We start from the raw sequence: 27,889 nt of genomic DNA, 5'->3' as shown, positions 1-27,889 counted from the left end.
TATATACATATGATTGGTAACTGGCTTCTTCTTCCTTTTTCTTTGTACCAGCCCACTGATAATGTCTGCTCCAGATCTCGCACATGCTGTGTATGAGTTCAGTTGTTATTACATCCTGTAAAAAAGGCCTTTTTCCCAAGATCTTGCGAGATCTCAGAAAAAAGGTTTTTTGTTTTTTTTTAAGTTTAACTATGAGTACTCCCTGAAAGGCACTGGTAACATAGACCTCCAAGAGGGCAGCTGGGAGGCATTGGCTCATCCACCAGTGCATCAGAAAACCAGGGAATTAAAGAATGCTTAGTTCTTATTGTGTAAAATAGCATTTTAAAACATTTTTATGCAAATATGTTTTTTATTTAGCATGCAGAGCCGTGTACACATGTTGTTTTGTTTTAGGGGGAAAGGTCTGCTTCAATGCCTATAATTTTGTAATGGGATTTCCAACAACTCATATACTGTAGGTGTGATGGTCAGGTGTCCGCAGATATTTGGACATATAGTGTATTTCCATCTTATTATTGTATTTTTGATAGTATTTATTACTGGTATTTATGTAGCGCTGTCAAGTTGCACAGTGCTTTACATACATAACATTTGCATCAGTCCCTGCCCGACAGAAGATTACAATCTAAGGTCCCCTTTGCACAAGCATACAAGGCCAATTTAGACTGGAGCCAATTAACCTTCCAGTATGTCTTTGGAGTGTGGGAGGAAACCCACACATGCACAGGGAGAAGATACAAACTCCTTGAAGGAAAGTTTCCTGACTTGGATTCAAACCAGGGACACCAGTGCTGCAAGGCTAACCTCTAGCCATTGTGCTGCCCTACATTAGAACAATGAAATCCAAAGATGACTTGTAAAGCTGAATTCCAGCCTTACCTTGTCTTGCAGAGTTGTAAAGACTCCTCTCTTGTACTGAAATTGCTTACTGATTTCACCACATACTGTAAGCTTCTCACAGTGTTCATTAGAAGCTGCAGCACGTCATAACAGAAAGTTTTTTTTTTTATAATTTCATTAGAATTTTATTGAAGGGGGGCAGGGAAGGTAAAATAGAAGAACATTCAAATTCATTTTATATGTTAGCAGGCTATATTTTATGTGATTGGTTATTTACGTAAAATATTTATCTACTTTTAAAGCTTCACGATGACATCCAGACTATTCAAGATTCAGTTTTACAGAAGGAAAATAGACTTTCCAGAGCTATGATTCCAAAGGGCTCTTACCATATCACCCTCTTTGTGATGCATTTAGCCAGTGAAGAGGATGTTACTTTGTAAGTATCAGCTTATGACTCTTATAAGGACAATAGTCCATACACCCAGAACTTTATTGTTAGGTAGGAATTGGAATGGCTAAATTTGGAGTTCAGTTCATGTTAAATCCATGTCAATCACATCTGGAATCATTTTGTAACTGTGCCACAAATATTGTTAATATGTTAAAACATTTTGCCCTCTGCTGCTTAATTGTGTGTGCTGCCTCTATGTTAGAGAAGTCCATCTCTGAGGCTAACAGCATTTCTAGCATGATAATATAGTGCTTGCTTTATCAAGGCTTAAAGTACATGTAAGCCCTAACTGATTGACACTCTTCTAGCATAAACCGTTTCCATTTTAAAAAAAATGCTATTTCACTTTTGTTGCTTATCCGCACTGCTGATCATCTTCAGCCCTCTTTGCAGCTATTTCCTGTCAACATGCACACAATTTCTCCAAGCTACCTGGTGGTAACCCTATAACAGATATAGCCTGCATAAGGATTTTCATGGCAGGATCAACAGATATTGTTTTATAAATAGCTGCTGGAAGTGCGAGCATGGCTTAATAGAGAGTTGCACCTGTGACAAATCAGGGGGACATGTCAGACCACTGGAGATGGACCAATGTGCACACATAGAGAGGGGTACTCTGTATCTTTAGCCTGCCACCGGGATCCTGGAGCTAGGGATGGCGCTGGAGCTCCATAGACATAGTAAACGTATGTTTTAATGCACCATGCATTTCTCCATTTTGAAGAAGCTACAAATTAACTTTAAAGCTTTAATGAGAGTTGTCTTACATATACTTTCACAAAGTATTATCATTATATAAACTACAGTTATGAAAAGAGTATAGAAGTGTAGATGGTTAACACTCTGTTTGTGTGTTGTTTCCAGTAACTGACCAGATATAAAGGTAAATGCACATCTATTTGGGTATCAACTGCCACTGGTTCCCTTCTGATAGCAAAACCTTTTCCTAAAATTGCACCCTTAGTGTCCCTTTGTCCTGTCTTTGAATGCAAAGAGGTTTACAAACAGAGTATATATATATATATATAATGACAAACTAGGAGGAGCATGGTAAAGTTACACCTATACCAAGCAGGAGTTATGAAGTACTGCTGAGAAGCATTGGAATGGTTCCCCTATATCCATAACTCTTGAAGACAATTTCCTTTTTCCATTTTTAAGTCCCTATATGGGCCAGGAGTACACCATTTGTACAGCTTACCTGTGCTCATAGCTACTGAAAGATGTCCAAGTTGCGGTTTAGCTGTAGATAATTTCACAACCAGAGTTATGTTTTTTACTGAATTCCTATTAGCCATATTTTAGTATCCTTTTTAATGGAAAAATTATTTAATATATTCTTTTCCACGTTGTTATAGAGCAGTAAGTGCACTCTTGGAGAGCAAAACAACAGTTGAAGAAATCTTAAGAGGATTGCCTTTGATTCTAACATTTTGTGGCTTATCTGATTTTAAAAATGAAGTTGTGTTTGCCCAGACTACACAGGGAGATGCTGTAACACAACTCAAGCAGATAACTGGTAAGGATTTCACCATTCCATCAAAGACTTATATTTCAAGACTTACTTAAAGTGTAACTGAAGCCAAAGCTTTTTTTTTTGGGATAGAATGGGGAGGGATTAGAACACCAGTCAGGTTTCTATTAATCTCTGTGTCTCCGTTAGGAAAATTCACCCTCTACTGGCAGAATCGCCAAGGTAAAATAAAGGAACAAAGCCTATAAAATGAATGCAGCCACTGAATCTAATGACTTGTAAGCTGCATTATAATCATTTCTTGTTTTTGGATTATGTATATTAGTAAAGTAACACTGAACATGCAGTGTACCTTATCCATGTGGAGGGAGGGTACTTGATTTTGTGTATTGTATTGTGTATAGTGTATTACTTTGTAAGTATATATCTATTTATGGATTGGTGTTCCTCCAGAAACAATTGGAAAGATATTTGAAAAAAAGGACATTGCTGTTAGTGGAAGTAAAGATTTCGTACCTCATTTGACTTTAATGAAGCTGTCCAGAGCCCCAAAGCTGCGTAAGCAGGTGAGCATATGTTTCGTGAGTCGGAATAATCATTCTGGTAAATGAAAGCTCAATTCAGAGAAATATATATTGATTTAGACATTGTTCTAACTACCTCCTCATTGCTGTTGCAGCAGTTGCACAGAGTATATATAAATAGGATTGCTAGACCCAGTGCTGTCTGTAATCAGTACTCAGTAACAGAACTGGTCTGACACACCCCATCTCATCCTCTGCAATACAAATCTGTGTGTTGAGGAGTGATGCTCTTAGTCATGACAGCATAAAGCACAGCAGTATAAAGGCAAGAATCTGCATTTTTTATTGACATTTTAGATAAAAGGGTAATTAAAAAAATTCCTAAGTGTATGTAAAATGTATTTTTTCAAGCAGTATTATTATAAATAAAATAAAGACACTGTGCACCTTAGATGAGTTTAACATAAAGTGTTCTCTGAAAAAATAAAATCTGAACTCAAATTAGTATTAAAGTCACTTTTGTTTTTACATACACTATATTGCCAAAAGTATTGGGACGCCTGCCTTTACACGCACATAAACTTTAATGGCATCCCAGTCTTAGTCCATAGGGTTTCAATATTGAGTTGGCCCACCCTTTGCCGCTATAACAGCTTCGACTCTTCTGGGAACGTTGTCCACAAGGTTTAGGAGTGTGTCTATGGGAATGTTTGACCATTCTTCCAGAAGCGCATTTGTAAGGTCAGGTACTGATGTTGGACGAGAAGGCCTGGCTTGTAGTCTCCGCTCTATTTCATCCCAAAGGTGTTCTATCAGGTTGAGGTCAGGACTCTGTGCAGGCCAGTCAAGTTCCTCCACCCCAAACTCGCTCATCCATGTTTTATGGACCTTGCATTGGTGTGCAGTCATGTTGTAACAGGAAGGGGCCATCCCCAAACTGTTCCCACAAAGTTGGGAGCATGAAATTGTCCAAAATGTCTTGGTATGCTGATGCCTTAAGAGTTCCCTTCACTGGACCTAAGAGGCCAAGCCCAACCCCTGAAAATCAACCCCACACCATAATCCCCCCTCCACCAAACTTTACACTTGGCACAATGCAGTCAGCCAAGTAGTGTTCCTCTGGCAACCGCCAAACCCAGACACGTCCATCGGATAGCCAGACAGAGAAGTGTGATTCATAACCCCAGAGAACACGTCTCCACTTCTCTAGAGTCCAGTTGGGGCGTGCTTTACACCACTGCATCCGACGCTTTGCATTGCACTTGGTGATGTAAGGCTTGGATGCAGCTGCTTGGCCATGGAAACCCATTCCATGAAGCTCTCTACGCACTGTTGTTGTGCCAATATGAAGGCCACACGAAGTTTGGAGGTCTGTAGCTATTGACTTTGCAGACAGTTGGCGACTTCTGCGCACTTTGCGCTTCAGCATGGGCTGACCCCGCTCTGTCATTTTACTTTTCGTTCACTTTACACTTCGTGGCTGAGTTGCTGTTCCCAGTTGCTTTCACTTACAGTTGACCGTGGAATATTTAGTAGCAAGAAAATTTCACGGATGGACTTATTGCACAGGTAGCAACCTATCACGGTACCACGCTTGAATTCACTGAGCTCCTGAGAGCGACTCATTCTTTCACAAATGTTTGCAGAAGCAGTCAGCATGCCTAGGTGCTTGATTTTATACACATGTGGCCATGGAGGTGATTGGATCACCTGAATCCAATGATTTGCAGGGTATCCCAATACTTTTGGCAATATAGTGTATATCTACTGCTGCAAGCAGTAGCTATATGCAAAAACACTTAAAAACATAAAAAAGTTACCAAATAGGTAATTACTTACCTTTGTCTCTGCCGCTCGCTCCCGTCTAAGGATTCTCGAGGATGATGGGGCGGGCGCATGCGCAGTAGAGATCTATGGCGGGGAAATGAGGAGAAACACAGTGGAAGTTAATGCATGCAGCTGTGAGTGTGTACGTCGGACAGACAATGTGGGACACAGAAGAGACAGAAGTCGGTGCTGGATCAGAGACCGGCACAAGCACTGGAAGGATTTCTGAATAAAAGTGGAAGGAAGGCCATTATATATCAATGAAACAAGTTTATGTATTTTTTATATAAAGCTAATTCATTTTGATATTAGATACTTGCAATCCCCTTTGCAACAACGCTTAGACTGAGAAAAGTAGGGTTAGCATTGTTTTTCAGTCTAACAAAGGGAACATGCTTGCATGGGGGTTAGGGAGGGTTGACTTCTTCAACCTTCTGCTCCATTGTTGACATGAGCTCTCAGAACTTGGCTGGGAAATTTTAGGATTTGGTATCAATGCTTCAGGCACCAGATAAAATAAGGGATTCATTCACGATGGTATATTAGGCTAAAGCAGAACTCCGGACATATTAAATATTAACCTTTGCAGTGGTGCAACCCCTGCACTGCAAGGGTTAACTGCTAGTTTTGGACAAGGGTCTAAAATAATTTGAGACCCTATTCCTCTTAAAAAGTTCTACATTTTGGTTAGGTTTTAGTGCAAGGGTGGGCAACTCCGGCCCTCCAGCTGTTGTGGAACTCTAAGTCCATTGAGGCACTGCAAGACTCCAACAACCACAGGCATTTGTAGTTAAACCACAACTGCAGCGCCAGAGTTGCCCACCCCTGGTTTTGAGTTTGAGTGATTGAAGGTCAAGTTAAGTGTTAGAGTGTATTTAAAGAGTTGTGTTAAAGTATTACCTTTTACACTCTATGCAGTTACGATACACAATAGATCACCTGAAGCTAATCAGATTTTAAAACGGCCTCTTTTCTGCTAAGATACCTGTAGGCCACTTAGCTCATTGCGCATGTGCAGCTCTTGGGGAGAGGACCTCACTCCCTCCTGTAGCACCAGGGAGTGCTCGTCCTAACGGCTGGTCCATCCTAGTGAGAGGACAGGACGGAGCCATGAAAGCATCTGCAGCTTCTCCGGCAGGATTTTGTCATTGCGAAAATTTGATTGTTTTTGTAGTTGAAATCTTTGAAATAGCCAAAAAAAAAGGTTGTTGCTTGGTCAACATTAGTGTAGGTATACTATGGTTCTTCTGCCTGTGGATTTCAGATTCAACATCATGATAACTTTATGCTAGGTACTTTATGTGGCTCTTGATTTGCACAGTCAGCAGCAGCCTCAGAGATTCATTTAATCTCAGTAGTAATATCTACACTTTCATGCATCAAGAAACAGGGAATGCACAAAAACATTACAAGGTGTATTGGTTTGTATTCTTTGTTCTCAGACGCATTCATGTACACAATGTACAAACAAAAAGAGCCTTTGAGTGACCATGATCCTTTTTTCAGTCTTCATGTTGCTAATGTTTTTTATAAGTATCACTAAACCTAAATAAAAAAATATTTATATCATATTCTACACCTTAAATTGATGGAATCTTTGTACCTAGCTATAGAGGCCTCAGCTAGCCATTTTAAGCTGTGTTGCTGAAGCTCATGTCATGAGAATGGCTACAACCATTCTACATGGTCAGGGGGTTTGTAGGATTGTAGCCATCCTCTTCAGATCACTCCCAAAATGGGCTACAGTAGTACGTGCTGGCGCCCATCCTGTTCATTAAATCCTTGCCCAGGCAGCATAACCCATGGGATTCCTAAGTGGCAGCAGGAAAAATTAACTGCATTGCTAAATGCTCTTATCCCGCACTCTGTAGATCTCTGCATGTGGCTCTTTCTGGTGCTTTTCTTTAGGTTTAAAGTGATTAAGTAGTTAAAAAAACTTGAATCAGGAGGTGCAAGGTTTTCTGTGAATTGTATTATGAGGGTAGGGGTGCATGTGACTGCTATTTACTTGCACTGCTCATACAAAAAGCAGAATTAAAGAAAAAAAGCCTCTACGGGGATCACGTGAAGAGAACATTCAAGAGAAAAAAAAAGGCATTTAAAAGTCATTTGCAGATTCTAATAAATGTTTGTGGTTTATGACAGTATGCTGGATTAGGATTTTATATTTAGACTGAGCATTTAGCATCGCTTTAACTGATCTGTTGCATTTGTGTATATCAGTCCTAATTATTATGTCATTATACCACTTGGTGTAAGCTTCCATTGCATATCTTTGCAAACACTTTGTATTATTACTTTTCCCAAATTAGGTTTTTCTACAATTATTGCCAAACAATATTAAAAAAAAAAATGCTAATAATTCATTTATTTAACTTGACAGTTCCTGTCCACTTTATGAAACATTAATAAAGTTTTCTGTAAGGCTGGCCGTGCACCTATCAATTTTTTTTGTTCAACCCACTGGCTGAATGAAAAAAAAGACCTGATTCTTCCATCAACACAAACAGCGTGTCGATCGAGGAGTCCCGCTGTTTACATTGTATTCTGACAGGTGCAGCCGGCCCCTGTCAGAATACCCGATCAAAGCGGGCATATCATTGGCTACCAGCTCTGATCGATCGAAAATTTTCCAGCTGGCTCCTTCGATCAGTTGATCGAGGAATGCCGACTGAAAGGGAGCCCGACAGCCCCACACACTGTGCGAATTTCGACTGGTATATTAAAAACCAGGCACCTGAGGGAATTGTGTCTTTCTTTTTTGTTTTGATTTCTAGAACTTGTTTTATAGAGCAATTTGCTCCTAAAGCTTTATAAAACTGGTTACATATCTTCTAGGGAATTAAAAAGATTGATGCTAGTATGTACAAGGATTTCCAAAGTCATTACTTCGGAGAGGAGTGTTTGCAGCGACTGGACCTGTGCTCAATGTTAAAGAAAAGACAAACGAATGGGTACTATCACACTGAAGCCTCCATCTTCTTTGGTAAGGAAAATACTATATGATGATGCTATATGATTGATTTTCTGTGTCTTTGTTAAAATAATTATGATAACTAAAATAACAATGCCATGAAATAGACAGTATTTGTAGCAAACTTACTTAAAGTGTATTTCCACTTTCGCAGACAATTTGGGATAACACCTATTTTATATTTGTTACATGTTTCCATTCACATAGCATAAGCTAAAAAAACATTTTAAAATGCTTGTTGCAGTTTAAATTGCTTTTACTTGGCTTAGGGTTTTAAGGGTTAAAATTTCTTCTTGCTTCTCTTTCATTGAAATGTTAGGAGGGGCTGTGAGGGGTTTGAGGTAGCTTGTCCATTGTATCTAAATGAATATTATCAGAGAAATACAATACTCAAATTTCAGTCCTAAGTCTTTCCATTAAGACAGAACGCTGTGAAGGTGCTGGGAAAAACTTGGAATCAGCCATCTTGCCTGATGTGACAAAACATTTAAAAGGTAAGAAATATTTTTTTAAAGTTATTTTTCGTTATGCTGTGTGAATAGGAATACAGTATCTCACAGCAGTGAGTACACCCCACACATTTTTGTAAATATTTTATTATATCATCAATGTAAAGTAGTGAGTGTACAGCTTGTATATCAGTGTACATTTGCTGTCCCCTCAAAATAACTCAACACACATCCATTATAGTCTAAACCACTGGCAACAAAATTGAGTACACCCCTAAGTGAAAATGTCCAAATTGGGCCCAATTAGCCGTTTTCCCTCCCCGGTGTCATGTGACTCATTAGTGTTACAAGGTCTCAGATGTGAATGGGGAGCAGTTGTGTTAAATTTAGTGTTATCGCTCTCACTCTCTCATACTGGTTACTGGAAGTTCAACATGGCACCTCATGGCAAAGAACTCTCTGAGGATCTGAAAAAAAGAATTGTTGCTCTACATGATGATGGCCTGGGCTATGAGAAGATTGCTAAGACCCTGAAACTGAGCTGCAGCACGGTGGCCAAGACCATACAGCGGTTTAACAGGACAGGCTCCACTAAGAACAGGCTTCGCCATGGTCCACCATAGAAGTTGAGTGCATGTGCTCAGCGTCATATCCAGAGGTTGCCTATGGGAAATAGACATATGAGTGCTGCCAGCATTGCTGCAGAGGTTGAAGGGGTGGGGGGTCAGTCTGTCAGTGCTCAGACCATACACCGCACACTGCATCAAATTGGTCTGCAAGGCTGTCGTCCCAGAAGGAAGCCTCTTCTAAAGATGATGCACATGAAATTATATAATAAAATATTTACAAAAATGTGAGGGGTGTACTCACTTCTGTGAGATACTGTATAACGAACATATAGAGGGTTTTTTTTCAAATATGACTGCAAAAGTGGAAATAAACTTTAAAGTGAACTTTAAAGCTGAACTCCAGGCACAAAATAGTTATGTAAATATATTATTCAATAGTCCAACATGCTCTACTGTAAATCAAAATGCCTTAGCAAACTCAAATTTATAGTAGGTTTTGTATTTGTTGTCTCTCTTTGTTTAAGCTAGTTCTCTTAACTGCAGAGAACGGTATTGCAGTCGGTGCCATGTGTAGTCTCACTCACTCACTGTTAATATTAATTATACAGGTTTCCATGGAGGGGTGCATCTCTCTTCTATATAATTATTATTAACATATACTGTACTTATAAGGGTATTTGTGTGGTATATATGCGGACGGTCAGGTGCAACTAGGTAATATATTGAGGGGCTGCTGGTCTATGTGAGGCATAAGCTCATGTATTTATTGGTGAGACTACACATTTATTACCTTTATTATGTGATTTTAAAAGAAATGTACACAATAAAATATTCTTTTTAATATAAATTTAATTGGTCATGTCGGTGCCTAAAAAGTCAGTTGTTGCTTTCTTGTATCCATATATACTGGGATGTGGCACCGTTTGAACCCCTGTGCCTCCCCTCTTACTTGCAAAATTACAGATACTACTAGCACTATTACTCTTAAAAAAAAACCCAATGTATATATTACAGCAAACACATCTTCAAAAGCACTGATATATATCTGCTGGCAGGATTGTGGACGGTGTGCGTTTGCATTCGGTAAAGGTCTCCAGGGTTTATGGCTTGTGTGGAGAAGACTTTTTGTTCTAAGAATCTTAATAGGTTCTGTTCTGGGTCCTGGAGCTTGGAGGCTTTGTAGAGCTTTGGATGGAATAAAGCTTCCATTCCTAGGTCGACATCTGATAGAATGACCTCAATATTAGTCTCAGCTGTCTACAGGTCTTTATTTATGTGAGCTGACTGATGCTCAAGGCTCTTTCTCACTCTCTCCGTTGTAGAAGTCTGCGGCTGGGTAAAAATGCTGACAGAACACTAAAAAAAAACATGTGTTGCTTGTTTTATATGGGAAACGTATTAGGGGCACCCTGTTCAACAGAAACTGACCTGAGTATAGTTAGGGTCCCTGGCAAGCAGTTTTTTTGCTATGGACTTGTGGGACAAAGCCCTCCTGCAACAAAACTGGGTTTGTTTGCTGACTTGCTGAATGAAAGTGCAGGACAAACCTGTTTGGACACTATCTCGTGCTTGGTTTTCTGTTGCCAATACCAGTTGTGTCTACAAATATCTATTTCATGCTTGACAGTTTGTTGTTTATTTGCACACCATATATATATGTTCTGAAAAGAGACATTATATACAGAAAAATGGCAAAAGGGCAGCAAAAAAATATGGTGTGCAAATAAACAACAAACTGTCAAGCTCTGGCCAGTGTCATAAATGCAAAGGTGACATTGTGAGAGATACTTGTGGCAGTGAAAGGGTTCTTTAGCTATTGAAACAGGTAGCTCAAGAGTGGATTTGAATTGGAGACAAGTGGTTGTTGGCCACAAATAATAGTAGTATGCTCTATTTCAGGGCTCATGCGTGGAACCAGTGCTGCTGTGGCAATAATTAAAGTGGACACCTTATGGGTGGGTGCTCAGGCCAGGGCTGTTATACCTAGGCCAGTGCTGCTGTTACAGTGTCTTCTGCTCAGGAAATGTCCCATATGGGACTAAAGAAGTCCAAGGCTAGCACACACAGAGGGGGTGTGTGTCCAGGTCTGTTTGTACTAAGGAGAGGTACGCCCTGTTCCATTTAGAATTTGAACCTGAGCAGAGGTGAGAAACTGCTGTCAGAGCCAGCAGGCAGAATGTGTGAAGCTGGGATACACCCAAGCACTACTGTGTCATTGCTAACCATTTGATGAAAAACATGGACAGGAAGCCCTAATACCTACTCTGGCATGTGGACTGGTTCATTACAAATTCACTGTTTGATGCTGATCCTTATAACAGATATCAGAACAGACAAAATAACAGTCAACTCTACCAAATCCAGCCAAAACCTTTTCTTTTTGGATAAACTTTGTGTGAGGTTTTTAATCCCCTTACTTCATATTCTCTTTGACACTCAACACCTGGACAGGAAGTAAAGGGAAATCTACCCAATGCTGAACAATGTTCTAATTTTTCCTTACTAAAAATTAGGGATGCACCTATAAGGTTTTTCAGTATTGAGTATGAGTACCGATATATTTTTTTCGGTACTCGGCAATACCCATACCGGAAGTCCCATACCGGAAGCTGGGCATTGTGTAATGACTCGCCAGCCGGTCTTCTGATTAGCCTGAAAACCAGGCAGTGAGACATTAACCGCTCCCCGGTTTCCAGGTGACAAGAAAGCATGGAGCAAGCTTTCTGGCTTATCAGGAAGCCGGGAAGTGGGTAAGGACTCACCGCCCGTCTACCTGATTGGCTAGCTTCTTGGAGTGTGATCTGCAATCCAATAACTTCTTTGGAGTTTAAAGGTGACCTTAAAGAGTACCTGTCATCACTAGTATGCTGTCACATAGGGGGCTTGTGTGATAGCAATTAAGTTATGTAGAAAAAAAAAGTTTAAAAAAATGTAAATTAAATAAAATCTAAAAATTAAAAAAAAATAAAATAAAGTTCCCCGCCTCCACAAGCGGGAGCGTATTAACGTAAACACATGGCCAGCAAATGGAGCCCCTTAGGCCCTGCCTCAGTACACATGTGCTGAGAGGGATAACTTTATTGGTGCCGCGGGGTTGTATCATTGACCAAACTGTGTTGCTGCTGAAGTGCAGATCAGGGACCCAGCTGTACTCCCTAGCAAGGGTACCTGGATTTTAAATGTAGCTGAGCAGGAAAACACAGACTTTGATAGTTATAGTAGTTCTCATTTATATTTTAACTCTTTAGCTGCATGCCTGGATGTCAGTTTTAAGGAAATGTTTACTTCTGCATAAAATGTATAATAATTATTAAACAATCAAAACCGAACTTGATTATTAATACAAGTTACCTTATGAAAAATATATTCAGTTCATATAGTGTGAAAATCGGACTATTGCCCTGTACACATATCTTTTATCTGTTGGACTTTTCTCAACCAGTTTGTTATTGATTGTCTTTATTTTTCTGCACCAACTAAGCATTTTATAACTTTTCCTGTGTGTAAGAGAACTTTGTAACCCTTTGATTGGTTTATGATCATAAACTAGAATTTTTTCAGCTCCTGTATGTGACTTCTACTTCCTGCTGTGTCCAAAAAAATTTCAATATTTAAATGTATATACTGTAATACTCTTTAAATATGCACATATTACAATACATTAAAAGGACTACAATGTAATAATTAAAAGCTTTTGGAGGCAAAATACAAAAAAAGTCTGATCACTGATCTGCCTAACTTAGAAACAAAAGAGTATATAAGTGTATGCAAAGGGTTGGTAATGGACTTGCATTAGACGTGATGAGGTAATGGGTCCTTAGACTGCTCTAACCCAGGGGGGAAGAGGCTGTAGGGACCGGTCTAGCAGCCAAAGATCGGGTGAGTATTATTTCTTTAGAAAGACAAATAGTCAACCCTTGCAGTGTGAGGGTAGGTAGCCCCGCTGCAAGAGTTACATTTTTGAAAATCTAGAGTACTTCTTTAAATGTTTCTTTTTTATGTTGCAGCAAAGAGTCCTGCTGGGTTTTGGTGTGTTTGCACGCTAAATGTGGAATTAGATTTGCTTATTAAATGCGGATGATTTGATCAGCAAGTAATTTGAGTAAATTATGGTATAACACGAGGTTGGACTAATCACAGGAGCCAGGTAGCCAATGCTCCTTTAAATTTACAGCTGGTGCCTAACTTTACAGGTTTTCTCTAGTTGTTGTCAATGAAAAAGGCTCCTGGAGAATCCTGCTGGCTACTGGATTGAAGAGAATAGCTCCATATTAATTTGTTCACCCCCCATCTAACCAACCCAGAAAACAGAGACGGAGTTTTAAACAATACTGAATTAAATGTAAAAAATAAAAAGTTGCATACCGCCAGTGTTTATGCTCACAAATAGTGATAGCTGTATAGTTGTGACTGTCTGAATTTCTCTTTACACTTAGGATGCTATTGCCACAGTAGGTGGCAGTATATTCTCATTTCCAACCAAATTCCTTTTAGTTTCACATAGATTTACCATTGCTTTATGACAGATTTTTTTCATGTCTCAGGTTCTTAGAGCTGAATTCCAGGCATGTAGCTAACATTATTTTAGATTTAAATATAATTACAAAAAATAATATAAAAAAATTATATATATATATATGTGTGTTTTTTTTTAACTTGTCAAATGATTTGTAAAATGAATTGTAAATCTCTTCAGCCAGTTTTTAATCCAGTTAGCTCTACTAGTAAACACATGCAGCTCCTCATTCTTCAGTGCTATAGCAGCACAGCTCGATCAAGGCAGTTGGTCCCTAGTCTGCTGATTGGCCAGTAAAAGAGCAGCAGCACAATGATAAAGTCATGCCTGCATGGTCACTCTTAGCAAGTGTGGGTGCAGCAAATCCTGATCGGCTCCTAGTTTTTATCATTTATCTATCTGGGGTTCGACTTTAAAGGGAACCTGTCTTTGGAAATTAGTAGACCAGTACCCATATAGAATAGTAGGTCATCATAATATTTCTATACATACATTTAGTTTGTTTAATGGATTCTGGACATTTCCAAACTCAGTCACATGATGCAAGCAAATACTAACTTCTCTCCAGTTTGGCAACTCTCCACACCCACAGTATATGCAGGACTGGATTAACATAGGGGCTACTGGAGCTCTAGCTCCAGGCCCATCACCAGTGGCGGACGTGATAACCAAAGGGCCCTGGGGCCCCTCTCCCAAGACAGGGGGGAGGGGGCGCGGGAGCGGATCACACTGGCATCTGCCCCCCCTTCTCCCCCCCTCCCCCAGCGGTCTCTAATGGTGCAGTAGCGTGCAGGACTTACCTGAGACCCTGCAGAGCACACCATAGATCCTGCATAGCCCACCTGAGACTCTCTATGGTGGGCTCTGCAGGGTCCCAGGTGGTCTGGTCGTCGGGATCCCTTTCCCTGTACCTCCTCTTACCTGCTGCTGCTGGGGCCTGGCCTCCTCCACCCCCTCCCCTGTCACCTCTGCCATGCTGCCCCGGTACAGTTGATACCCATGTAAGAGGCCCCCCAGACCCCTCACATGGGTACCGGCCATACCCCTGGCGGTGTTCTATCAAAGGTTGTGACTACGTTAGAATGTGTGACCGGTGACATGGTCACATGTTTTAAGGTAATCCCGCCCAGTTTTTCGGCGGTGGAATGTGTGACTGCCAATAGGTGAAGCATTCCAGCTCTTTCCCAGCTGTTCCAGGGCAGATCGGCATCGCAAGTGCAGTAGAACCGATCTGCCCTAAAACAGCTGATCGGTCCTGAAATGTCACTTCTATCCGACTGCGATCTCACATTCCAACGCACTCACAAAGTCGGATAGAAGTGACATTTTCAGGACCGATCCGCTGTTCCAAGGCAGATCGGTTCTCCTGCACATGCGATTTGCGATGCCGATCTGTCCTGGAAGAGCAGAGAAAGTGTTGGAATTCTTCACCTATTCCACCCAGCCTATTCACCTATTCCACCCAGCTGAAAAACTGGGTGAGATTACGTTAAAATGTGTGGCAACGTCACTGGTCACACATTCTAACGTAGTCTCAAACTTTGATAGATCACACGCCTACCTGTAATCATTAAATCAGAGAAATAGATTATAATAGGGAACATTACAGTGTAATATTCCCCATTATAATCCACTTGTCTGATAACATTAAATAGCATTTTACAACTACAACCCCCCCGGGCGCTCGGACTTACCCAGCCAGAGGACCGCAGCCAGGGAGTTTCGATTTGAGCACGCTGTGACTCCCCTCCCCTCTCGCTGCCTGTTACTATGGACGCGGCAGGGAGGTGAGTCACAGGACCCGCCCCCATACTGAGATGCCCGTCGGCAATGCCGGCCCCAGTGTTCGAACACCGGGACCGTGCACTGCCAAAAAAATCAGGATCGGACCCCACTGAGGCTGTGGGGGAGCACAGGACCGGACCCCACTGGGCCCACCCCACAGCCACAGGCCCCGGTGCCCTGGCACCGGCTGCACCGGCGGTAGTTCCGCCACCGCGCACCACTGAAAATAGGCCCAGATCAACTTGGTATGCCCGATGGCAATCCATGCCGGCCGGGCTGAACACAATCAGACAGAGGCGCTGGTGGCTCTATCTATAATCAGGTAACTTAATTTTAAAGCTAAGAACATTATTACACAGGATTTATATAGCGCCAACAGTTTGCGTAGTGCTTTACAAAACTGAGGGAGACAGTACAGTTACCAATACAATTTCAGTACAGGAGGGCCCTTCTTGTGAGAGCTAACAATGTGGTAGGAGTGGCAAGTGACATTATATATCCACATTTACAGCAACAGGTATTTTTGTCTGTTTATCTCTGAAATACAGAAAGGCCAAACAATAAACTATGAAGTGAGAATGCCAGCACATGGCCATGGATACTTCACAAACTTCTCTTGATTAAAAAGGCATATATCCAGAAAAAATACCATAGTGTTCCTAGATGTATGTGTTTCTAATGAAAAAAAGATTGTAAAGGATCCATGGCCATGTTGTGACATTTTAACTTCAAGTTGTACTTTGCTGGCTGACAGCCTCAACTGAGCACTGCCATGCTGTGAGTCTGAGGAGGGCAGAGAAGTTGAGCACTTCTCTAGTATTTGAATGATAACGATATACTATGTATGCAAAAAAAATTAAATATATATGTATATGTGTGTATAAATAGATATCTATATGTATATATAGATATATATCTATTACTTGCCTAACTGCATTGTGCCAAGTGTAAAGTTTGATGGAGGGGGGTTATGGTGTGGGGTTGTTTTTCATGGGTTGGGAATGGCCCCTAAGTTCCAGTGAAGTGAATTCTTAACGCATCAGCATACCCAACATGACTGCGCACCAGTGCACAAAGCAAGGTCCATAAATACATGGATTAACGAGTTTGGGGTGGAGAAACTTGACTGGCCTGCCCAGCGTTCCTGACCTCAACCCGATAGAACACCTTTGGGATGAATTAGAGCGGAGACTGCGAGCCCGGTCTCCTCATCCAACATCAGTACCTGACCTCACAAATGCGCTTCTCGAAGAATGGTCAAACATGCCCATAGACACACTCCTAAACCTTGTGGACAGCCTTCCCAGAAGAGTTGAAGCTGCTATAGCTGCAAAGAGTGGGCCAACTCAATATTGAACCCTACGGACTAAGGCTGGGATGCCATTAAAGTTCATATGGGTGTAAAGGCAGGCGTCCCAATACTTTTGGCAATATAGTGTATATCTGATATATTGAAGGAACAGTCAGGATACATGATGTTGCTGAATGGTGAAGTAAAGAGGGAAAGATAAATGATGCTGCTGAATAGTAAGCCTAACTAGTGAATGTTAAGCAGCAGTACTCTGTAATAATGAACCACTATTACACAAAATAAATAATACCACCTGTATTGCGCTCTGACTCTAAACCGTGATGTTAATCAACACAAAAAAACCCTGTAATGACATATAAATGAATAAATTCATATCAGTGCTCATAAGTGTAAAATGAGTCCAAGACCAATCAGATCACAAATAGTTATCAGACAGATTTGATAGCCATTTAAATCTAGTGAGTGCGGGAAGAGTTTCAGAGCACTGTGCACGTTTGGTTTCTGGTGTTGCATGGGAGCATCGTTTTTGGACATTTATACATTTATCATAGACATTTGGCACATTGGATGTTTGGCATTGGATACAGATCAATTCTGAGAACTGTTTGTGATCTGATTGGTGTTGGACTCATTTTGCACTTATGAGCACTAATATGAATTTATTCATTTATATAGCATTGTAATTTTTTTATTTTGTTGAATAACATCATGATTTAGAGCCAGAGCGTAACACAGGTGGTATTATATATGTACATATACAGGTGAAACTCGAATAATTAGAATATCGTGCAAAGTTAATTTATTTCACTAATGCAACTTAAAAGGTGAAACTAATAGATGAGATAGACTCATTACATGCAAAGCAAGATAATTCAAGCCGTGATTTGTCATAATTGTGATGATTATGGCTTACAGCTCATGAAAACCCCAAGAACCCCAAATCCACAACCTCAAAAAAGTAGATTATTACATGCAATCAATAAAACAAGGATTGTACATAGAACAATATCGGACCTCTGAAAAGTACAAGCATGCATATGTACTCAGTACTTGGTTTGGGCCCCTTTTGCAGCACTTACTGCAATTACTTTTGCACGATATTCTAATTATTCGAGTTTCACCTGTATGTATGTATCTTTCATTGTGTGATTGGCTGCTTAGCACAAGTTTCATGGTTAGACATTATTATACAGGATTTATATAGTGCCAACAGTTTGCGCAACGCTTTAGAATATAGGAAGACATAATTACAATACAACTCGGGCCCTGCCCGTGAGGGCTTACAATCTAAGAGATGTTCAAAAATGTGTTAAAAGTGCTGAAAACAGAGTACTGACAACTTTAGCATAGTTTACTGAAAGTGACCAGAATTCTGTAAAATATATTTTGACAGTGAGTCTCTGTTCAAACTCTAAAGAAGGCTATTCTGAAAATAAAATAATGATATCTTGCTCTGATATTTTCAAGCAGTTCAGAGAAGGCCAGGTAGTGTGAAGCCAAAATATCCCCTCTGATGTATTTTTGCCTGTTTTTGAAATTTTGTCTCTACTAAGAGTATCTTAGCTTCTGTATTTAAAATTATTTTCTCAAGAGTATCCATTATAGCTTTAGAACACTTCTTCATTTAAATGAAATGCAGTTATACTACTATATTACTATAACATATATATTTTCTTATCAATAATATATAGTAACTTGGGATGTCCCGATACCATTTTTTCAGGACAAAGTACAGTACTTTCCCTAGGGTACTCACCGATACCAATTACTGATACTTTTTCTCAAAGGGACATGTGATATTTAAAAAAAACAATACAGACTAATGATTTTAGGACAGTTTTTCTCCAAGGCTGCGTGCAGGTCTCACCAGGGCTGTGTATAGATGTCACCAGCATTGTGTACATCTCTTCCTCCACTATTCAGAAGTGCTCATGATTTATCAACACTGTGTACCTCCAGGGGTGTGGATATTTTTTTTAAAACTACTTTTCCAAGGACTAAGCGGGGGCCCAAACTACTTTTCCCTCATGCCAATCTACTTGTCCTGATACAAAAAATTATTTTAACCGTGCGTGACTGCACTGACCAATGAGTGCTCGCAGTTTGCGAGCGAAAATCAAAATCCATAGTGAAGGTGCTGCGCAGGACAGCAGTACACGGTATGGATAGTACACCCGCACTAGTGGAAGGGAAAGACCGTTCCCCGAAAGGTAAGTATAGCGGTGGGGTGGGAGGGGACTAGATTTGAGCGGGTACTACAAGTCATTTTGGTGTCACTCCCGTCTGATGGTGTCACCCGGTGTGGGCCGCATCCCTCGCGTGATGCCACTGTGTAGGGCATTTTGTGTGTGTTAAGTGCTGCCCCCATTCCGCTGTGTGCCATATCGTGGATGCCAGGCAGCAGCACTCTCATAATACAGACAATGTGCATTAAAGGGTAAGTTTACTTTCCCAGGTAATTTGGGAAAATGGAATTACCCGCTAAATTCTGGCTCGCTCTCCCCCTCCACTATACTTATCTTTCGGCGATCGGTCCTTCCCCTATGCCACTGTGGGTTTATTATCTGTACCCCGTACTGCCGTCCAGCACAGTCCTGCTGTATGGATTTTGAATTTCGCCCACTAATTGCAAACACATGTTGGCCTGTGCGGTCAGGTAACCCCACTGACTAATGAAAAGCAGTTCTTAGCACTGTTTTATATGGTTTTGGTTAAAATAATCTTTTGTATCATGACAAGTAAATTGTCATGAGGGACATGTAGATTGGGCCCCGCTTTAGTCCTTGGACAATTAGTTTTTTTCGAATTTCCACACCCATGAGATTGAGATCACGAACCACTGATCGCACAGCTCACAGTCTTCTTATCTGCAGAGAGCCGTTACTATCAGTCACGGCTTCCCGCAGCGCTCATTGGAAGGACAGACGGGAGGAGACGGGCAAAGTTGGCTCTGGCACTGGAGAGGCAGAGCCAGCGGTCAATCAGCCAGTGGTAGGATCCAGCCAATATTGTCTGGATCATACCCGGCTGCAGCTTTGCTCTGCACTGCCAGCAAATAGTGGGCAGTAGCCCACTAGATGCTGGCTTTAGGTCACCGGAGTATATTAGTAAATGTACTCCTTTGACCCAAACGAGGACTCTTTTAATAAATTAAAAATAGTGTCTCTCACCTACTCAGTCCTCTACTATTCAGCAGCATCATGTATCTTTCCTTCACCATTCAACAACATCATGTATCCTGTCTGTTCCTTCAATATATCAGTATTGGGACGCCTGCCTTTATACGCACATGAACTTCAATGGCATCCCAGTCTTAGTCCATAGGGTTCAATATTGAGTTGGCCCACCCTTTGCAGCTATAGCAGCTTCAACTCTTCTGGGAAGGCTGTCCACAAGGTTTAGGAGTGTGTCTATGGGCATGTTTGACCATTCTTCCAGAAGCGCATTTGTGAGGTCAAGTACTGATGTTGGATGAGAAGGCCTGGCTCGCAGTCTCCGCTCTAATTTATCCCAAAGGTGTTCTATCGGGTTGAGGTCGGGACTCTGTGCAGGCCAGTCAAGTTCCTCCAACCCAAATTCGCTCATCCATGTCTTTATGGACCTTGCTTTGTGCCCTGGTGCGCAGTCATGTTGGAACAAGAAGGGGCCATCCCCAAACTGTTCCCACAAAGTTGAGAGCATGACATCGTCCAAAATGACTTGGTATGCTGATGCCTTAAGAATTCCCTTCACTGGATCTAAGGGGCCAAGCCCAACCCCTGAAAAACAACCCCACACCATAATCCCCCCTCCACCAAACTTTACACTTGGCACAATGCAGTCAGGCAAGTACCGTTCTCCTGGCAACCGCCAAACCCAGACACGTCCATCGGATTGCCAGACAGAGAAGCGTGATTTGTCACTCCAGAGAACACGTCTCCACTTCTCTAGAGTCTTTGCATTTCACTTGGTGGTGTAAGGCTTGGATGCAGCTGCTCGGCCATTGAAACCCATTCCATGAAGCTCTCTACGCACTGTTGTTGTGCCAATCTGAAGGCCACACGAAGTTTGGAGGTCTGTAGCCATTGACTCTGCAGACAGTTGTCGACTTCTGCGCACTGTGCGCTTCAGCATGAGCTGACCCCACTCTGTCATTTTACGTGGCCTACCACTTTGTGGCTGAGCTGCTCTTGTTTCTAGTTGCTTCTACTTTGTTATAATACCACTAACAGTTGACCGTGGAATATTTAGTAGCAAGGACATTTCACGGAACACCTGAATCCAATTATTTGGAGGGGTGTATAACTAGGCACATTAGGCATGTATATGTGTATTAAACAATTATTAAATAGATCTTATTAAAATCTTAAAATCTAAAGCTTATTAAATAGCTGGAAAACAGTTTAGAATCTTTCTGTGTGGGAAGGAGCCAGAAAAACAGTCTGTCATTTTCTCTTGCATTTAGAGTGCATAGTTAGATATGCCTTGAATATGTTCTTTTTTTGGTTGGTAATTAGTTTTTAAATGATAACTAAATTATAAAATGTCGTAAGTGAAAACAAGCATGACAAAGACTAAGGGGCAACAAAGACCTTACACCTAAAACACATTTACAATGAGATTCGGTAAGAGAAAGGCGTGTGGAACTCTATAACTACATAGACAAATCTGGCCTGTTGCTTGTTAAAAAGTTATTTGTATCTAGGTTCTTTACAGGGGAACGTATGTGTATAATTATCTGCTTTCATGTACCATGCAGCACATGTGACTTTATAGCCTGGGATATATACTTTCAGGGATGATGCCTGCCTTTAAAGTGGGAAGTAAGTTCCATACAATAAAGCTGTCAAGACATAATGGGCATACAGTGGGTGGCCCTGCCAGCTCGACAAAAAGGCGATTACCCAATTGCTGATCAGCTGCAGTCACTGTTTGGGTATTCTGACAGGGCTTCAGCTGTCAGAATATTTTAGCCTGGGGAAGAGGATGGAGGGGGGTAGAAGGAGAGAATGTCCATCCTTGCTTTTTAGCATGGATGGGGAAATCTAATAGTGTAGCTTCATGACAGAAAGCTCTGGCTTCACAGGTTTTAGGGTGGTCATTTTATGTGTGCCCAATTAAAAAAGAGTGTGAGAGAGTCTGGGGCTTTAGCAAGTGCATTATAATAGTTGTCATCTAAGCTATTTTAAAAATGTGTCTATAGCTGATTTTTTTTGTTTTTTATTGAAGAGGGAAGGTTTAAAACCTTTATTGTCACAGACCATGTTACCTGTAGTTCTACAAACGTGGTCTTTTCGTACCAGGCTGCTGCACTGGATTGGGAGCTTTAGGCATCACTGGATCCCACCTGCTGATTGATATAGCAGCTTCTCAGCCAGTCCCAACCCAGCCTGCCACTCAGTTTTACTGTATAGCTGTGCCAACACCTTTTGCCTGTGCAATAAGGTAATTTCCTTGCCCCAGAGTCTGCTTAATGCTAGTTCATAAATCCCTGCGCTTGTGTATTCCTCCTTTCCCAGTCCCTGCATTCCAGTGTTCCCGAGTTCCAGTATCCCCAAGTTCCTGAGTCTCTTAGTTTCTAGTTTCTGAGTCCCCGGGTTCCAGTGGCTCCAGTGTCCTCCTATGACCCTAATATCTCCAGTGACCCCTGCACACCTGTGTCTCTGTGGCCCCCTGTGTCACCTACTGTCCCCAAGTTCAAGTGTTCCTTTCTCTTTGGTTAGTGACCTTGTTTTTATATAATTGCTTGTTGCCATCTGCCCTGACCTTCAGCGTGTCCCTGTTTTTGAGATTGTTCATCGATTTTGTACTACACTCGGGTTCTTTTCAGGTCAGCTGCTTTCTGCATGGGCGTATCCGAGAATTGCAACTTGGGAGCCGTTCTACAACAAAGTCCATCACCCCTTGTGGGGTGCACTGGTAAATATCAGGCAGCTTCTTAGATTCTGCACCTCAGGCCTTTTTAGGACTTGTTCACACCATGTCCAGATCATGTCCAGACCAGAACAGTTTGTTCCCGGACCAAAAAAGCATCTTAATGTATCCTTATGATATTTATGGGCTCTGTTCACACCAGCGCATTCCGTTCCAGACCAGGAAAATACTGCTTGTCTCATTTTCCCTGCTCTGGAATGCACTGGACTGCATGGAAACGTACCACAACCGCATGCAAATGCACTGGAACCCACCTGTAAGCCCATTTTAAGCAAATCAATGCGGCAAAACGCAAAGATCTGGTCCATCTGGAAAATGGTGTGAACCTGGCCTAAGGGCTCATATTTCCACCAATGTGCAGACTGCACAAAGGGACCACAACACAGATCATACATGAAATCTATCAGGTTATTTTTTGCTGTCTGTGTCCCAATAGGGAATTCCCCCTTCACTTTCTGTTCTGGAGACTTAACAGGAAATTTCTCTAAAGTGCTGGTGGTTTCTCCCTCACCTATTGTTCAGATCACAACTTTAACATTTTGGATTACTCTTTCATTTTTGCTCATCGGACATATAGAGGGCTAAATCTCCCCAGCAGGAATAGAAAGTTAAACAAGAACTTTTCATAGAACCCAACTCTTCCTTTACATACAAGATTCAAGATTTTAAATTTAGCTGGACAATATTTAAAGAATGTCTCCATTTTATAGGCAACACTTGGAGTTAAATATACAATCCGTGCTCCTACCCTACACCCTGTGCTTAGTAAAATAACATCCACTCAATGACTCTCTGTGCTCCTACCCTACACCCTGTGCTCCTACCCTACACCCTGTGCTTAGTAAAATAACATCCACTCAATGACTCTATAATCTTGCGGTGTACTGTGCTTATGATTAAAACTACCTATATAACTAAATACACAAATAAAATGACAATAAACATACTTCACAGTTATCAATTTTTCAATAATATCCTCTGAGCCTTGCAATTATAAAAGTGTTCAATCCTCCAAAAATGTGCTCCAGAATTAAAGGAGAATTATGAGGTGAGTGAAATACACTCATCCACATAATTCAAACCTAACTGTGACACTGAAGCGGTCACATGTCTGCTTATTGATTGTAAACTCAGCAAACGCATACCACTGATCTCTGACTTCCCGATCATCTCCCTGTTGAGTGCAGTGACTCTCAGACAATCCCTGCAGGGATTCCCACCTCCCTCTCCGCTTCTCCAGTGCTGACTGGAGGAACAGACGGTGGAGGAGGCGGACACAGCTTTCTTGCCGGGATCCGTCCCGGCTGAGGCACGACTCTGCGCTCTCAGCATGTAGCAGGCAATAGCCCGCTATATGCTGAGTTTTGCGTCACATGAGGGCATTTGTATATGTCCTCCTGTAACCCTGAAGAGAACAATGAACAAGAAAAATGGCCCATAGTTCTGTTTAGTTCCCTGTTTTACATGTTGGGGGCAAAAATAAGCTTGGTGCAATGGTTCACAGACTATGGTGTTTTCATGTGTTGCATACTGATGAAGCGGTAATGAAAAACTCTACAGCTGTACATATTTACATTCTTTAATTACTAGATTACATTCTTTAATTACTAGATCTCCATTTACTTCCTGGAACTCTGGCACATGTGACCAGGACATGTGACCATTCACATCATCTCAGGGGAAGAAAATACCTTTCCATGAGATCTTGTTAGATTACAGATGAGATTTCCCAGCAATGCTCTGCTGATGTAACCTTCCCATGATGCAATGCTTGGGCATGATTACATCATTTGTGTCAAAGTGGACCAGGAAGTGGAGAAAAAGAAATTGTAAGTAAAATAAAAATATTTTTATTTAGCCAATGAATGTAAGATGATTTCATATCAGCATGGAAATCTGTATGCTGGTATGATATCAGGGAAGGCTACGCTAGGATTTATGTGAGTGAATGTTAGCAGCTGCAACAAAACCTTGATGAAAACACCTAAAAACCAAAACAAAATAGCAACTTTGTTGCGCTGGGCTCCAGATATTCTTACGTGAAAAAATATATAGTTGGATATCTGTAGCCTAGCGCAACACAGTAGCTATTTTGTATGCTGACATGATTTTTAGTCAAAGGGGGGTAAAGGTCCACTTTAACTGATTCCATTGATAAAAAGCTTTCTATGTTTTTCACAATTTTGGAAACATTCCTCTCTGTAATCAATCATACCCTAAATATGGTATAACAAAAACACATCATTACAAAGGGTAAACTTAGCCTTTAACATACGATTGTATTGAAATTCAACACAAATACAGTATTTGATCATTTCTGAAAACATATATTTGCATTGATTTTGTTGTTAGGATGTACAGTAGTTTGAAACCAACATATGCCAGTAATTAAAGTCAGTTTAGTTTGCTTTGTTGAGTTCTGTTTTGAATGCCTTGGTCTGTCTTTAGGTTTGTAGTAATTAAAATTGGTACATCTGTTAGTATCTGGCATCCTACAACAGCCTGTATTTCAGAATCAGTCTTTTTTTTAATAAAAATAGCTAAATTGGTTCCTGTAAATAGATTTGCTGTTTGCCTGCAGATAAGAAACCAAGTTATTGAAAAACCACGACAATTTGTACATTTTAAATTACATGGCTCTGGATTTAAATTATTCAGTAGTCTACTGGTACATGAAGTGGATCTGTATATGACATAAATGGATTACCCAATCATCCATGGCATTTCAAACGTGAAGTCGCACCTAATTCTTTATTACACTTTATTATGTCCCCAATTCATATGGCTATTACAGCTTTAGGTGATCATTTATATCAGCAACACATGCAATTTCTTTACACTGTTTATTTAACACTTATTTAATTTGTTGAAATGTGCTTAAAGGTGAAACTGTTCATGTTCACTTCTGTAATCCAATGTAAATTGCAAGGCTTAAAAAAAATCATTTTCGCATTTCCACAGAGAAAGTAGAATTAGAAAACTATAGCTAAACATATCTGTGTTGCAGATTACAATTTTTTTTCTACTTCATTTTTTTTTTTCTACTTGCATGCATGGTATAGGCATCTTTAAACGGGTGAAAATGTTCATGATTATTAGGAATAAATCCTCATATATTACAAAATTGTATCTAAGCTTTAATATGTTGATGGTACTTCAGAAGATTTCTATCTTTTTAAAGAGAAGGGCACTGTTTCCAAATTGTATATCTGTTATACATTTATTTTGAACACAAATGGATGCTTTGTTGTTAAATCAGTATATTGTTGTGTAATTAAGTAGTGGAAATCAGTGAGGTATGTTGTATTATTATTATTATTATTTCTATATTTTTAAAGAGACTCTGGTGACTGTATCTGTTTAAATGCCCTTCCCAAAACTACTAATATCCTCCTTCCCATTGGTCCCTTGCCGCTGCTTCCTCCTTTTGTAGCACCCACCAAAATACTCAGTGTAACAGATGTAGGGGACCATGTGAAGGCCTCGCATGATAAAGTGCACAGGCATAGTGGCTATTTGCTAGACACAAATACTGTCAAATGATGGGAGAGATGCTGGCACCGCTCCCTCTAGCCTCAGACACTGGGTATTTATGTGGTGGCTATGACAGGAAAAAAACTGGCAGGGGAGTGCTAAAAAGGTAGGTATCAGTGGGTCCAGCTAGAGATCTCCACACAGATGTTGTCAATTTGCTTATTATGTATCCTTAAATTTGCAGCTTTTATTAACAAATACCCAGTGATCCTGCCATGAAAGTGCTTGTTCAGTTACTTCCTGTTATAGGGTGACAGCTGTCTCGCACTTGTGGCCCTGCGCTATCACCCTTTCACAAGCTGGTGTACCAACACACATTGTGCAGGCATGCAGGGTTATTCACAAGAGGGTGAAGAGTTTGGAAGCAGGAGAAGTGAACAATCTAGGACAACATAGCTGAACTGGAAAGTGAGCTGAATTGGAGAATTTTTCCAAATCATTTATTTTGTCCTAGATTGATCACTTCTCCTGCCTTCTCCAAACTCGTCACTCTTTTGTGAATAACCCTGAATGTCTGCTATTGTCACCATCAGAAACTAGTCCAGAGCAAAAACATGCAGTCAATGCAGGAGTTAGTAATTGTGCTCAACACGTGGCTAAAAGTACTGGAGGAGCTCAGCAGTGTTGACATGCAAACAAGAGGGAAAAACTGTTTTTTATGAGAAAACAAAAAGATGGCAGCTAATACACAGGTCTTTAGCAAACTAAATGTTTTAAGAGTACTGCTTCCTAATATTTAGGCTTTATTCACACATGCCACTTGCGTTTTTGTGCTCTGAATGCAGCGAACAATCTGTCAGGCTAGATGCTGTGTTTATGCTTCTAGATGCAATAAATGGTGCGCTTTTACATGCATTTATGGGTGTTTAGAAGTTAATATCGATTCCTGGATGCACTTCTATTTTTTCTAAAGGTAGCTAAACTGACTGCAAATAAAATAATCTAAATGCAAAGTGTGAATAGATCCATTGTAAATTATTAGATGCAAATATATACATTTAGAAAAACATTTCAAATGCATATAAACACGTCTAATTGTACCTAGTGAGAATGTAGCCTAAGTTAGGAAGTGCGTCCTATTGAATATGACGATTCTGCTATAGTTTTTTTTTTTGCTGTTAGCATTTATCTTTAATATTCTTTGTATCTCTAGAATAAAAAAAAAAGGACATACGGTAATTGTGTCAAAGCATGTTTTTATGTATGAATATGGGTGTTTATACCAGGCCACTGTTTTCCATTCTGAATTATTATGGCTTTCTGTCATTGTATCGCATTGCACTGGGACCCAGTGATGACCATTGTATAGACATCAGCTGGTAATTACCAACAATCTTTCTTTGGTGTTTCCGTTAGTTGTTCCCTGAAAAACTTTGACTTTTTGTTTCTGAATCTTTGGAACATATTTTGGATCTTCTAAACCGCTGTTTGTTTTTTTAAAAACTTTTTGCCTATATCTACTGCTTGTCAACAGTAGATATAGGCAAAAAAACGGGAGGCTTAAGAACCCCTTTAAACAGTTTGAGCGGAATAAATATTTATAATATTCATATTATCAGTGGGTGCTCAAAACAGATGGATCGCAGAGAGGACAAGAATCCTTTTTAAGTCCCCATTCACACCTGACCATTTCGTGAACACATGTCAAACATGCACAAAATGCTCGCTTTGATGCGTTTTCACAAAACGAGTCAAAATCGTGAAACGAGCTT

The 27,889-nt window shown here is 40.6% G+C and overlaps 1 protein-coding gene across 1 annotated transcript in view; it reads left to right on the top strand.

The window, feature by feature from the left end:
- Nucleotides 1–27,889, top strand: part of LOC108800256 (A-kinase anchor protein 7-like) — a 147,009-nt gene that overhangs the window by 12,477 nt on the left and 106,643 nt on the right. The window contains exons 4-7 of the mRNA XM_018572226.1: nucleotides 1,146–1,282; nucleotides 2,659–2,819; nucleotides 3,228–3,340; nucleotides 7,964–8,111. Of these exons, the coding sequence (XP_018427728.1) occupies nucleotides 1,146–1,282; nucleotides 2,659–2,819; nucleotides 3,228–3,340; nucleotides 7,964–8,111 (559 nt within the window). The remainder of the gene's footprint in view (nucleotides 1–1,145; nucleotides 1,283–2,658; nucleotides 2,820–3,227; nucleotides 3,341–7,963; nucleotides 8,112–27,889) is intronic.

Source organism: Nanorana parkeri, unplaced genomic scaffold, assembly GCF_000935625.1.
Source record: "Nanorana parkeri isolate BGI_ZX_2015 unplaced genomic scaffold, ASM93562v1 scaffold1971, whole genome shotgun sequence".
NCBI lineage: Eukaryota > Metazoa > Chordata > Amphibia > Anura > Dicroglossidae > Nanorana > Nanorana parkeri.
The sequence above is the reverse complement of the archived record's forward strand: the minus strand, read 5'-3'. Positions and strand labels throughout refer to the sequence as shown.